Source organism: Pipistrellus hanaki (genome assembly GCF_964339955.1).
Source record: "Pipistrellus hanaki genome assembly, chromosome: 2".
In the NCBI taxonomy this organism is placed as follows: Eukaryota; Metazoa; Chordata; class Mammalia; order Chiroptera; family Vespertilionidae; genus Pipistrellus; species Pipistrellus hanaki.
Window position 1 is genome coordinate 26,335,845 of NC_140504.1, and position 13,902 is coordinate 26,349,746.

Below are 13,902 nucleotides of genomic sequence, written 5' to 3' on the forward strand. Positions count from 1 at the left end.
ACAGATATTTTAAGGAGAGCATTAAGAGAAACATGCAAAAAACAAAAACAAAAACAAAAAAACAAGAAAGAGTAGCCTGAATGGTAAGAAGTAGAAACAGATACCTTGAGGGAAGCCAGAAGATGATTCGGGAAAAGAAATTTATGTCACTTTTTTTTTTTTTTTTAAATGGTTGTGCAACATGCCATGGTATGAATGTAACACAGGCTAATGCAAGAACTAAAAACAAAACAAAAAACCCAAATCAGTTAAATGATGCCAAATCCTACAGAACAAACTTCTCCAGTTGAGTGGGGAGGGAGGAACTCCATCAACCTTAAAGGAGCACTGTGGGATACAGTGGTCTTACTAACACACTCCTGGTTCTATGACATTTAGTAAGTATAATTTTTATGAATCGAGTCATTGTGACTTGCATGTGGCCAAGTCATACTCTTACTCCTAGATCTTTTTCGATCACTCTTACAGCCATCCAGTCATTATATTCGTACTAATATAGTTTTTTTTGGTGCTACACTGTACTTGCCCCTAGTAAGCATGCCTCCCCCACTTCTGATTAAGTTACTGGTACCAAGTCCTTTGACTTATTGGTTGCACCAGAAGTCACAGATTAATTGGCAAGATAAATACAAGTGAAAATTTATTACTGCTCATCTCATTAATGTAGATTAACTCTGGCTGATTAGTTCTCTTTCAAACATTAGCTAAAGTGGCCCTATAACTTGTGCCATCCTGGGAGTAGAATGGTTTGTGATTATTACTTCTTAATGGGGATATATATGACAGGGTTTTGTTATTGTTTATTACGTGTGTGTATGCACACATGACACTCATATGTTTCTCTATTTCTTTTTTTCTTCCCCAGAACTAGTTCAAATAAAATAAAAATTCTTAACTTTTTCGTTAGGAGAAAGGGAGGGGAAAAAAATCACACACCAGTTAAGTAGAGGAAGAGATATGGAAAATAACAGGTTAGGAAAGACATTGTATAATTCATTAATGTATATTGGTTCCATTTAAATTTTTGCTTTTAGGAAAAAGAATGTTTAAAATAAAAAACTACTAAAAACTCACATACTTTAAAAGATTGATCATTTCCTTTTTTATAGTTTTATTGACTATTACCCAAGTTTCAATGTTTCAAATAATTAAATACTGCAACTGGGGCATTAAAAATACAAACTAATTTACCAAAATAATTGTATTTTGAATATTATGTACAATATTATACATTTTACATTACATAAAGGGTTTTTATACATAAGGGTAAAATTTGATTTATGATTACTGAAAATCCAAAATACAGCTGAACAAACATTCCTATGCATATATCCGCAATCACTCAACTGGGACAATCCGAACCATACATGAGTGTGGTTGCTAAAATAAATGTACATTCATACAACAGTAGAAATTGAAATGTTTTATTTATTATTATTATTACAAAACCACACACATGAATTATATCACCTGATTTTATACATCTAAAAATCTTTAGGCTTAAGATTGAAATGTTTCTATCCCAAGGGAATTTTTATTTTTAACTTCTTTAAGAAATGTTTATCATTTATCATCATTAAAATGCCTCTCTGTGGGCATCATGGAGACCCAACATCAGGGTCTATCCTACTACCATGTGTACCTCACCATATAGTTTTTTAAAAAATAACCCTATTCAATTATACATTTTGGTATGCCTTTATAAATACGTGTCATCAGAGATTACTTACTGAGGCATAGAGTTTACAGGGGAAGTATCTATTACTGTAGGGAACTAGATAATGAAACAAGAATTTTGCTAGGTCGCTATGGAAACTTAATAGAATGGGTGCTCATGTAGAAAACACTACCCATCCACAGTCGATTAGTTATTAAGCAACATGTCAGTCCTTCAAAAAGGTTACTCCTCTAAGGTGCCACACCTTGTTTGAAGACTGAAATATCTAAGTCCAGAACACTGTCATATGAATTTAGTACTATCTCACTTTTAAATTTCATTCATTTCAAGAAGGGCTGTGATTTTAAGTAAAGCCATTTTTTTTTTCTAACTGATGTGACAACTCTGGGAAACAATATCACTCTGTACATGAATCTTATCCCAGCAACACAGACGCGTGGAAAGTCTATCAGATTATATATACACACTAGAACCTCGTAAAGGGAGCAGTTAGTAAATAGGCCATTCTCTGTAAATTCCGAACAGCATTTTTTTTTTGCGCAGTATTTCTTATTTTGAAATCCTGTATTTTATCAAAGGCAAACAACACCTGGAAACTAGAAGATAGAAAAGTAACAAGATGAAGCATATACAAAAATCGATGTCCTTTCCAACATCACATAATCATTGGGGGGAAAAAAGGAGACTCAGAGCCTAAATTTCTCTTTTTTGCTTGGGTTTAGCTTGAATATAAAAGAAGCTCTAACCTAGGTTATTAAAATATATTTATATAAATGTATGTGTATTTCTAATACAAAAGTTTTAAAAAAAAGTCTAAATTCTTAATTTTTGTAATTAAATATTCTAGAGTTCAGTAGGCAGGTTTATTTCTGAGCAGCTTGTAAGGAATCTGTCCACTGAGCGCTGTCTGAGAAATCAGGAGGGGTGCGGGGAGGGAGGCAGCTACATTTCAGCTCTTTGCTGTGATTTCTCAGCACCAGCTGCTCCGTCCTCCTCTTCCTCCTCCTCCTCCTCATAGTGTTCCTCTCGGCCTTTGAGGTGGTTGTCATCTCGAACTTCTTGTTCCTCTCGATCATTGTTTTTCTCATCGGCCTTAAAATTAAAAGAAAAAAAAAAAAAACATCTAAGAGATAGGGTATAGAGTTAGTGAGATAAATCAGTGTTTTTCAACCTTTTTTGGGCAAAGGCACACTTGTTTCATGAAAAAAATCACGAGGCACACACCATTAGAAAATGTTAAAAAATTTAACTCTGTGCCTATATTGACTATATATAAAGTAATTCTCTTGAATAGGAATCAAATAAACACAAAGAAAGTATTTTATAATTACTTTATTATGAAATATTAAGTAAACAAAATAGTGAAAAATTATAAAATTCTTGTCTTGTCTGCACCTACGGCACACCAGGCAACATCTCGCGGCACACTAGTGTGCCGCGGAACAACGGTTGAAAAACGCTGAGATAAATCCCTCTTTAAAAAAAAAAAAAAGGTGATGCCCTACCCGGTTTGGCTCAGTGGATAGAGCATCAACCTGCAGACTGTAGAGTCTGGGTTCAATTCTGGTCAAGGGCATGTACCTTGTTTGTAGGCTCGATCCCCACCCTGGTCAGGGCGTGTAACAGGAAGCAAACAATCCATGTGTCTCTCTCACATCAATGTTTCTCTCTCTGTGTTTCTCCCTCTCCCTTCCACTCTGTCTGAAAATCAATGAGAAAAATATCCTTAGATGAGGATTAATAAATAAATTTAATCCTTAGATGAGAATTAATAAATAAATTTTAAAATTATGAGTAGTTACTCATTTTTTGGAAGAAAGAAAAGTGAAGAAAAATGTTCCAAGAAGCAACAGTGCTACAGTCTTTCTTAATTTTCATATTGTCACAAGGGTCCAGGTTATCCTGTTAAATTCTGTGGCACCTTAGATGTACTGACTGGTATCTATCCAACTACATATACATGTATCTCCTACACATGCACAAACATGCGCAATAGAAATACACATACTAAACGTACGTTTTCATCGTTTTCGCCATAGGTCTCTTCAGCATTATGTTCCAATTCCCTTTTTTTCTCTTCAGTCAAATCTTCCTGAACCTAAAACAAATCAAAGATACTGGGTGATGCTTTTTATCATTTAAGCACTTGAAACAACACATTATAATTTCTAAAGAGTTCATTTAAAGAGCAGCAACAAAATTAAACTAAAACTAAATTTGAAAAAAGGTAAGTCCAATATTTGATTTGTCTATTACCTATGAAGAAGTGGATAATGCAGCTACTATAAAAATATCTTACTCAACTGTCTTCTGTACCTATGTGCATACCTGGCACATTTACTGCTTAATAAATGCTATTGAATGAATGAATAAATGATTCAATGCAAAAATATCTGCTCTGCAAAGGCAAAGAAAACAGACCTTATGACGTATATATATGAAATAGGAGAAAAATTTCTATAATTAAGAACAAACCTTTCTGTCTAAAATATCTAGAACTCAGAACACAATAATTTCAATTTCTTCATAAAATATCAATTCAACTGTCTCAAATCCCTATATCTATTCAGTGTCCTAACATGACATGTTTTAAATAGTTTTCTATTATCTATTCTATCACCACTATGTCATGTCATTGATCCCAATTATTTTTTTTTCAAAATGCACATCAAAGAAATCATCCAAATATTTTTGCTAAGTAATATTTATTTAGTGATCACATTATATAGGAATTGGAAATATCTTAGAAAATATTTTCTTACTTAACTGTTTGGAAAACCATATGTATGCCAAAAGGTTTGAACCATTTGAATACATTTCAAAAAACTGCTGACCATCCATTAAACATCATGTTCTGTCCTGGTACAAAAAGAAAACCCATTCTCTCCAATGACAGTGTTATAGAGTGAGTCTTCCAGAATAACACATGAAATGACCTGATTTTTAAAAAATATTTCTTTTGGTGCAGAGGGGGGATGTGTTAAAAATCCCAGAAATGGGCAAGGGAAGGAAGTAGGCAGGTGTTCTAATTAAGGAGCAAGAAAGTAAGGGCTGCTGAAACCAGTTTGGCTCAATGGATAGAGCTTCGGCCTTCGGACTGAAAGGTCCCAGGCTCGATTCCAGTCAAGGGCATGTACCTTGGTTGTGGGCACATCCCCAGTAGGGGGTGTGCAAGAGGCAGCTGATCGATGTTTCTCATCGATGTTTCTAACTCTCTATCCCTCTCTCTTTTCTCTGTAAAAAAAAAAAATGAATAAAATATATATTAAAAAAAAAAAGAAGAAAGAAAGAAAGAAAGGGAGGGCTGTCCCATGGTGCTTAGGCCCAGGTACAACTGTAATAAACCCCAACCTACCAGACAAGGTTTGGAGTGAACCTGGTCTGTTCAGAGCCTACAGAGATGACCCTTCAAGGATGCCCTAGACAGTGGTCAGCCGTCATGGACCTTGCTTACCAGCCTAACACCATCTGGATTCACACTGGCATGAAATAAATTCATTATGGGGACAGAGGCATTGACCCTCTTCCATAGGCACATGGCTCAGTGGGGTGAGCTACATGCACGTTGCACCAGCAGGCTCTAGCTGTGGTCCCTGACTTTGCTTTGCCCTCAGCCACAGAACCTCATTAACAACAGTCCCCGGGACAATGGCATGAAAACGATGAAGCACTCATTTCAGATTACATTAAGGTCTCACTAATTGAAACATCGTTAAATTGCTAAAATGCCCTGGTCAATTTCAGTGATTAGATATACGTCTGCTATCGCCATAATAATGAAAATATACTTGTGAAAAATAACATGGCTTGGTTGGGATCGAGAGGAAACTACACTGTGGTGGACAGAATATGTAAATCAGGGTTGGCACACTTTTTCTGTAAAGGTCCAGATAGTAAATATTCAGCTTTCTCGGCCACAACGTGTAGCAACTACCCAGCTCTGCCGCTGTAGTGCAGAGGTTGCTTCTGACAAGAAGCAAATAAAACATCATGACTGTGTTCCCCTAAGACCTCATTTACAAAACAGGCTGGAGCCAGTAGTTTGCCAACCACTAACACAGACTGTGGAGTCAGACAAACCTGGACAAAAACCTTGTTTCCAAAACTCTCCTGGCTGTATAAACAATGAGGCCATTTGTTTTTATTATAAATTTTTTCAAGCACACGCAAAGAAAATGTCATGAATTCTTAACAGTCATAAGCAAGGTTCAAAAGGCATCACAATATTGCCACCTGCATCACCTATTGCTTCTCTTTTTTTGTGTGATGACTTATTCTTCAACATTTTTAGATATCATATAATTTCACCCCTACACATTTCAGTATATATCTCTAAAAACTATGGGCTTTTCTTTTATAACCATAATGCCTTTAAAGCACCTGCTAGCCCCTTTGGCTCAGTGGATAGAGTGACGGCTTGCGGACTCAAGAGTCCCGGGTTTGATTCCAGTCAAGATGTATCTCTCTTACATCAATCTATCTCTGTATTTCTCCCCCTCTTTTCCACTCTAAAAATGAATGGAAAAATATCCTCACGTGATAAACAACCAATCCCCCCCATAAATTATTGTATGGTATCATCTAGTGTCTAGTCCTTACTACATCTTCCTGATTGTCTTACAAAAATGTCTATTAATAGTTGGTTTGTTCTAGTCATCATCCAAACAAAGGCCACAGGTCACTTAGATGCTATTCCTCTCTTTTTTCCTCAATCAATGAATCAATGTTACTGGTTCGTTGTTCTATAGAAAGACCCATGTTCTGGACTTATTTGCTTCTTTAAGGCAATAGTTAATTCCTTTAGCCCTGACATTTCTTATGAAAGCAAGTTAGCTTAAGGCTTGGATGAATTCAGATTCAATTTGCAAAGCAAGGGTTTTTCAGAATTCCTATTTGCATCATATCAGGAGGTACATGATGTTTGTCCCATTCTCAGTTAGGCTGAGATTGTTCAGTGAGCCTGATGGTGACAGCCTGATCCCTTCATGGTAAAATTCCAGGACTTTCATTCATCTAGTGATGTCAACCATTGATGATTGGTATTAAATCAATTGTTTTAATTAGGGCTTACAGAAATGGTTTTTTTATAATTCTATCATTCATTCTGTGTTCACTGAATTCTATAAAGAAGAACTTGACTATATCAATTTTAGTTACCTGCATAATTGCATGCTGTATATACCTAATTATGGAAGCCTTTAAAAGCAGACCTCAGTGTGTTCTAATCATGGTTCTAACAATAACAAATTGTGTGACCTTCAATATATTAGCTACCCTCTCTGCACCTCAAATTTCTTATCTGTAAAATAAAAAGGTTGGATAAAATCTTTGTCATTTTTTTTTTTTGGGGGGGGGGGAGGAGGTAAATCATGGATCCTTTTAAGACTTTGGTAAGAAAGTCGTTAGCATGACCTAACTGGTTTGGCTCAGTGGATAGAGATTCGACCTGCAGACTCAAGGGTCCTAAGTTCGACTCTGGTCAAGGGTGTGTACCTTGGTTGCAGACACATCCCCAGTAGGGAGTGTGCAGGAGGAAGCTGATCTATATTTCTAACTCTCTATCGCTCTCCCTTCCTCACTGTAAAAAAAAAAAAAAAAAAAAAAAAAAAAAAAAAAAAAATCAATAAAATATATATTATTTTTTTTTAAAGAAATTCGTTAGCAAATGGGCATAGATACACATCATATTGCACTGGAGTTTCAGGTCGTTCTGACTTCCCACAGTCTACCTGCAACCATCTGTCCTAGGACTGTGATTATAAATAGGGTGAATCAACATCAGCCGGGAGTTTGTGTACAACTCTGCCTTCTAGGGTGTACCATAGATAAGATCAAAATCTCCAAGGGTAAGGTCTGACCAGTAATTGTATTTTTCACACACTCTCCAAAGTGATTCTCAGCCACAGCAAAGACTAAGAGCCACTCGCTCAAGTGACATGAATACTGCCTAGCATGTCTCTGGCTAGAATGATAAACACCCTTTAAATGAGTTCTTTCTGCTCTTCTCTTGAGATGTTGTAGAAATGTAGGCTGTTTACTATATGTCAATATAATACGAGGAGGGAAGTACAAAATGAAATTAGTCTTTAATTTAGGGAGCCCACAAATAAAAATTTTCTAATTTTCCAGATTTATAGATATATCCTATTATCCTAGTAATATATTCTTCATGTTTGGGGCATAAGTAATTCTAATTCATCTTAGAGGCATTACTGAAAAAGAAACAAAATGATATAGAGTTTCTAATTACAAAATATGCTTAGACTAATAACCATTAGTCTAAATCAATGAATCTAGTTCAGAAGCCAAATGTTAGTACCTTTTTACATGCAGACACACCAATTATGTCTGCCACATTCAGCCCTCTTTAGCATCCTGTTAAAGCTGATGCAAACATTTTGTTAGAGATTTCCCAACGTTGCTCCTCATTCCTCATTTTTGTTCACGGGACTCTGGTGTTTTAAGCATTTTAGAAATGGTCCCTAAGTGATGTGGCCAAGTTTAATCAATAGCAGAAACAAACAACTGGCCGGTGGGGCTCAGCTGGTTGGATATTGTTCTATGCACCAAAAGGTTGCTGGTTCCATTCCCGGGTGGAGGCCTTGATCCCTGATAGGGGGCATGCAAGAGTCAGCTGATCAATGTTTCTCTCTCTCTCCCTCTCTAAAAATCCATTTTATAAAACTTTAAAAAAAAATTAACTTTTTAAAAAAGCAAGTCTACAGAGTCTGAACTGGGTTTTGGTTAGCTACGCTGACCCTGTCCCTGGTTGTATTAACACCTTTCTTTGACACATCAAAGATGTTGTGGAATGAGCAAGGAATCAGAAGGCTGAACTGTAAGTAGTCAGGAATGCTAGGACCCAAATAGGTGGAGGGGATGTGACTGAGGAGAGGCCTTCAGCAATGGCAGCCATAGTGATGGGCACCACTGCTTGCTGAGTATACTCAGCAGAAGCATTTCTGCCGGACGGGCAGCTTCTTGGTGTGATGGCTCACAGCCCACCGCTAACGGAGCCACATAACCTTGTGCTTACCCTCTTGTGAGTGTTCAGATCAATCCATCCCCAGTTACACCGAGGAAACTGAGCACTCAGAGTAGTCAAGCCGTCATTCTATCTACTTTTTTTTCTTTTTCTTTTTGAGTCCTTAAGTAATTTTAAAGCACCCAGAGTATGTTTTTGGGTAATGCCATAATTTGTCGTTTCTCATAAATAGATTAAAAAAATCTGGGAAGTAAGCAACAAGAGCATGGGATCACCATATAAATGTCTTTCACTTAAAAAAATCCCAAACAATAAACAATGAATTCTGTCAATAACCATCATTTTTCTGTCTCTGAAGGGTGACTGACACCGCTGCATTCAGACAAAAGAAGGCAGGGACTGTGCACATTTCCTAAAATCACACTGGTTTGGGGTTCTCTACTTTCAGAGGTCAAGGCACAAATCTGATAGACTGCACCTCTGAACAGGTATTGCCCTAGCAAGATACACTTCCTCCGGAAGGAGGAATCCCACCAGAACAGTGAGCCACACATCCCAGGGGCCGGTGGGGCAGCTAGGAGACCCTGAGGCTAGATGGTGACAACAGTAAAGTACACTTCCCAGCATCCTCTGGTTTCCTTTGTGCCCCACAAGCAGTGTCACATACACAGTCCCTATAAGCAACACAATATGCATTCTCTCACTCTACAATCTTCTTTACTTTTCTCACTTTGCTCCAGCCTGCTGAGATCTTTGTCGCTGACTGTTACTCGTCCTTGAAAGGTATTTGGGAACCACTGTTCTCTGGCCCCCCTCAAGGGAAGAACTGGGAACCATGCAAGGAGGTGGAAGATCTAATAATCATCAGCTAGGAACCACAAGAAAAAGACCACACAGCCTGGACAAGGGACGTTCAGGGGCAAGGAGGAAAGTTAGCCAGAGAAGAAGAAAGGCACACTGGGCTTCCTCAGAGTTCATGAGGCAACACTCTAAAGGAGAGGGTATGGCAACCTGGAGCCTATGCAAGAGGGGGTTAGAAAGTGGGGGTGCAGATGCCAAACATAGGAGCTCTGGGCAAGGAACTGGCCAATGAGAAGCAGGACCTGGCTCGGTGCAGCGGGGAAAAGGGCGCTGGCAGCTCTGCACACAGAGGAAAGGGTCTGGGCCTGAGGGAGGGGCTGCCGAGGGTGAGGCACTGACCTCCGCCTGGTCCCCATCCTTCCCTTCCCTCCCCCTCTCCCCCAACACTTCCTTGTATCTGTCAGTCTTCTCTTTCTAACCTTGATCCTTCGTGGATCACAGGATTCTCTCTCCACCTTAACTGACATAAAACAGAAGTAAAAATACTGATTAAAATTTTATGTTTCCCCTCTGAATTTTTAAAAAGAAACCAAGGTGAATCGTTCCTCTTTTAATCCCTCAAAGATTCCTGGAATCTGCCATAATGAAATGAAGTAATATTAGTCTAGACATCCTGTTACAAGAGAAGCCCAGACAGGATCTAGCTTGCCAAATGCCTTAATATTCAAGGCGACGAGTTTCTTTAATGCTCTTTTCTGATAAGGCACATCAGGGGGAACAGCAGGGTGAGAAAAGAGAAAATGAAAAGATCAAGCCAGTTCGAGTGCATGTGACTAGAGACATAGGTTGCTGACAGCTTTAAAGAGTGACATCCTTTTGTGTGCCTGGCACAAGCCCAAGTTTTAGCATTAGCTCTAAAAGCTGACAAACGGAACAAACACGGAACAAACACGAGAAAGCAGACTTAGTCACGGAACTGCGTGTGTGAGGGCAGCAGCACAGGTGTTCTGAGCAGGGTCTCAGGGGTAATAACTGTGCAGTGAGGGCAGCAGGACAGATGTTCTGAGCAGGGTCAGGGGTAATAACTGTGCACTGAGGGCAGCAGGACAGATGTTCTGAGCCGGTTTAAGTGGTAAGTGTGCAGTGAGGGCAGAAGGACAGATGTTCTGAGCAGGGTCTCAGGGGTAATAACTGTGCACTGAGGGCAGAAGGACAGATGTTCTGAGCAGGGTGTCGGGGGTAATAACTGTGCAGTGAGGGCAGCAGGACAGATGTTCTGAGCAGGGTCAGGGGTAATAACTGTGCACTGAGGGCAGCAGGACAGATGTTCTTAGCAGGGTCTCGGGGGTAATAACTGTGCAGTGAGGGCAGCAGGACAGATGTTCTGAGCAGGGTCTGGGGTAATAACTGTGCAGTGAGGGCAGAAGGACAGATGTTCTGAGCAGGGTCTCTGGGGTAATAACTGTGCAGTGAGGGCAGAAGGACAGATGTTCTGAGCAGGGTCTCAGGGGTAATAACTGCACTGAGGGCAGAAGGACAGATGTTCTGAGCAGGGTGTTGGGGGTAATAACTGTGACTGAGGGCAGAAGGACAGATGTTCTGAGCAGGGTCTTGGGGGTAATAACTGTGCAGTGAGGGCAGCAGGACAGATGTTCTGAGCAGTGTCTCGGGGGTAATAACTGTGCAGTGAGGGCAGCAGGACAGATGTTCTGAGCAGGGTCTCGGGGGTAATAACTGTGCAGTGAGGGCAGCAGCACAGGTGTTCTGAGAAGGGTTTCAGGGGTAATAACTGTGCAGTGAGGGCAGCAGCACAGATGTTCTGAGCAGGGTCTCAGGGGTAATAACTGTGCAGTGAGGGCAGAAGGACAGATGTTCTGAGCAGGGTCAGGGGTAATAACTGTGCAGTGAGGGCAGCAGGACAGATGTTCTGAGCAGGGTCAGGGGTAATAACTGTGCAGTGAGGGCAGCAGGACAGATGTTCTGAGCAGGGTCTGGGGGTATCTGTGCAGTGAGGGCAGCAGCACAAATGTTCTCAGCCGGTCCATGGGCGGGGTTGGGGGGGGATGGGTTGTTCAGGTTGCTACTTGTCCATCCTCTTATCCCCTTTTGGCCAAAGCCACACAGTAGCTGGGTGCCTAACTGAGAGACACCTTCACTGGTCCAGAGAGAGACTGGACACAGGGCATTGGCCTCCTCCATGCCACGTCCCCAAGTACAGAGCGTCAGGTGTCCAGGCAGTGACGTGCTGCGGCAAAGCGGCCACCACCAGCAGCACTCAGCAGTCAGGTACACAAATGTGGCCCCACGATGCTCTAAACCTGACACGAATATGCCGGAAATGTACAATAAAGAAAGCAAATGGGAATGAAAGGTGAAAAATTTCTACCCAAATGCATTTTACTCAACTGAGTTCCTTACATAATTTTCCTTTTCTTTCCTGTTAAATGTAATGAAGATACCGGATTCTTGGGAGGGAAAAAGCTAAAAGGAGAGCCAGAGCCCACATATTTACTGAAATACCTGCAGGGTGTGGAGCCTGTTCTGATAGGCCCTGTGGGACACCGGGGGGGCAGGCACTGGGCCGTGTCTACACAGAAAGCTGTGAGGTTCGTGCAGGCTCCCTCAGCGTGCAGGACGCTGCTCTTCTCTCTTTCATGAGGGACAGATACAGCAGGAAAAATCCTAACAGAGACCATCTGTACCCCAGTCCACTATTCCTGGACGGCCAGATGTCTTCTTGAGAGCCAGGGAGAAGGAATTCTATTCTCCTGCTATGGTTACCTTCTCACCAGTGTGTCCACTGCCATGGGCCATTTCCTCTTGAAACCCCCTTTCTTATCCTGCCCAAGTCTTTCCATAAACATTTCTGGAAAAAAGACACTTTCAAACCGATGCTGCGGAGGTTTGGTGAGGGTGCGTGCAGTCAGTCCCCTGCATCCCTCCCGCCTTCCTACCTCCTCCTCGCCCTCCTCCTGGTACTGCTCGTCCACATTATCCTCCTGCTGGTCTGGGTTTCCCGCCATCTGTGACACAAAGGGGAGGCTCGGTCACTGAAAGTCAGGGAGGTGCTCTACTATACTCTGGGACAAAGAACAAGCCCACTGCTTGTTCCCTGCATCAGTGGCCAGGAAATAATGAGTAACCGTTCCCAACACAAAGCCCAGGCCATCCGTCACTCCCTCTCCCGGAGTGCAGACACATCATTCCATACAGCGGCCTGAAAACCAGCCAAAGAGGCGAACCTTCTGTCAACACAGGTCATGACTCATCGGCTGCATAAACGAGGCATTTATTCAAATGCCCAGGAGCCACCTCCACCCCCCAGAATGGCCTCTGCTTACCACCAAATGCTCCTCCATTTCCGCGTTCCCTTGCTTTTGCCGCCTTTGCTTTTGCTCCTCGTTTTCATCTGGTAGGTTTTCTTCTCTCGCTTGCTCGGCCTCCTCAAATTCGTCTTCGCCTTGATTGTTAGGGTCATCCGCGGGGTTGATGTCCTCCACAGCTGCCCTCTGTAAAATTTTAATGAAAAGCAACCACCACTTCAAAACCCGGGATCAAGTTTAATTTCATCTGAGAGGCCACACGCGGGCAGAAAATGAAATGGTCCTTCAGAGGACTGCTCAGATCTAACCCTGCCAAGATACACGAGCACACACCCCGCCGTCAGAAGATAAAACTCCTGTGTTGTCTGTCAGAGGCTGAGGAATCAGAATGAAATAGGTTGGGCGCTTCTCTTCTCTAAGGGATTCCAAATGGGTCCTCCACACTTTGCTGTCACAAGCAATGGGAGCATCACAAAATAGACACTGGAAAAACAGTCTATAAAAACCAAAGACCAAGTAGGAGAAATAATTAACAGGTAAGGTTTAGATGGGCAAATGGTAATTCCATTCACTGGCGAGCTGATTTTTATACAGACAGGCTTTCCTTCAAAGCAACTTTTTCCAAGTAAGTGGGTGTAAAAGCAGTTGAAGAGAAAGAAGGCCCACACCAGAAAGGACCCAAGAAGAGGCTACATAGAAGGCAGGAAGGGGGCTAGTTCAAAAGTAAATGATCACGCCTCTTATAATCAAAGAGATCAATCAATGAACGTGTATGCATACATGCATAACCCATGGACACAGAAAATAGGGTGGTAAAGGCCTGGGGTTGGGGTAGGGGTAGGCTGGAAGAGGTCAATGAGGAAAAAAAGGGGCAGATCTGTGATACTTTCAACAATAAAGATATATATATATATATATATATATATATATATATATATATATATATCTTTATATATATGTGTGTGTGTGTGTGTGTGTGTGTATATATATATATATATATATATATATATACACACACACACACACACACAAAGTCAATGATCAGAATCCAGTACAGATGACATTTCTTTACAAGGAACCCTGAGAGACGTTGCACTGGCCAGGGACAGGATAAG

At 40.9% G+C, this 13,902-nt stretch overlaps 1 protein-coding gene across 4 annotated transcripts in view; it reads right to left on the bottom strand.

The window, feature by feature from the left end:
* Positions 1-984: 984 nt before the first annotated feature.
* GOLIM4 (golgi integral membrane protein 4) overlaps positions 985-13,902 on the bottom strand; it is an 80,148-nt gene continuing 67,230 nt past the window's right edge. For 2 of the 4 annotated variants that reach the window (XM_084874123.1, XM_084874122.1), the window contains exons 13-16: positions 12,806-12,973; positions 12,419-12,487; positions 3,696-3,776; positions 985-2,770 (exon numbers count right to left, since the gene is read on the bottom strand). In XM_084874123.1, coding sequence (XP_084730249.1) covers positions 2,621-2,770; positions 3,696-3,776; positions 12,419-12,487; positions 12,806-12,973 — 468 coding nt within the window. In that variant the 3' untranslated portion in view covers positions 985-2,620. The remainder of the gene's footprint in view (positions 2,771-3,695; positions 3,777-12,418; positions 12,488-12,805; positions 12,974-13,902) is intronic. The other 2 variants (XM_084874125.1, XM_084874124.1) reach the window with 1 other exon arrangement.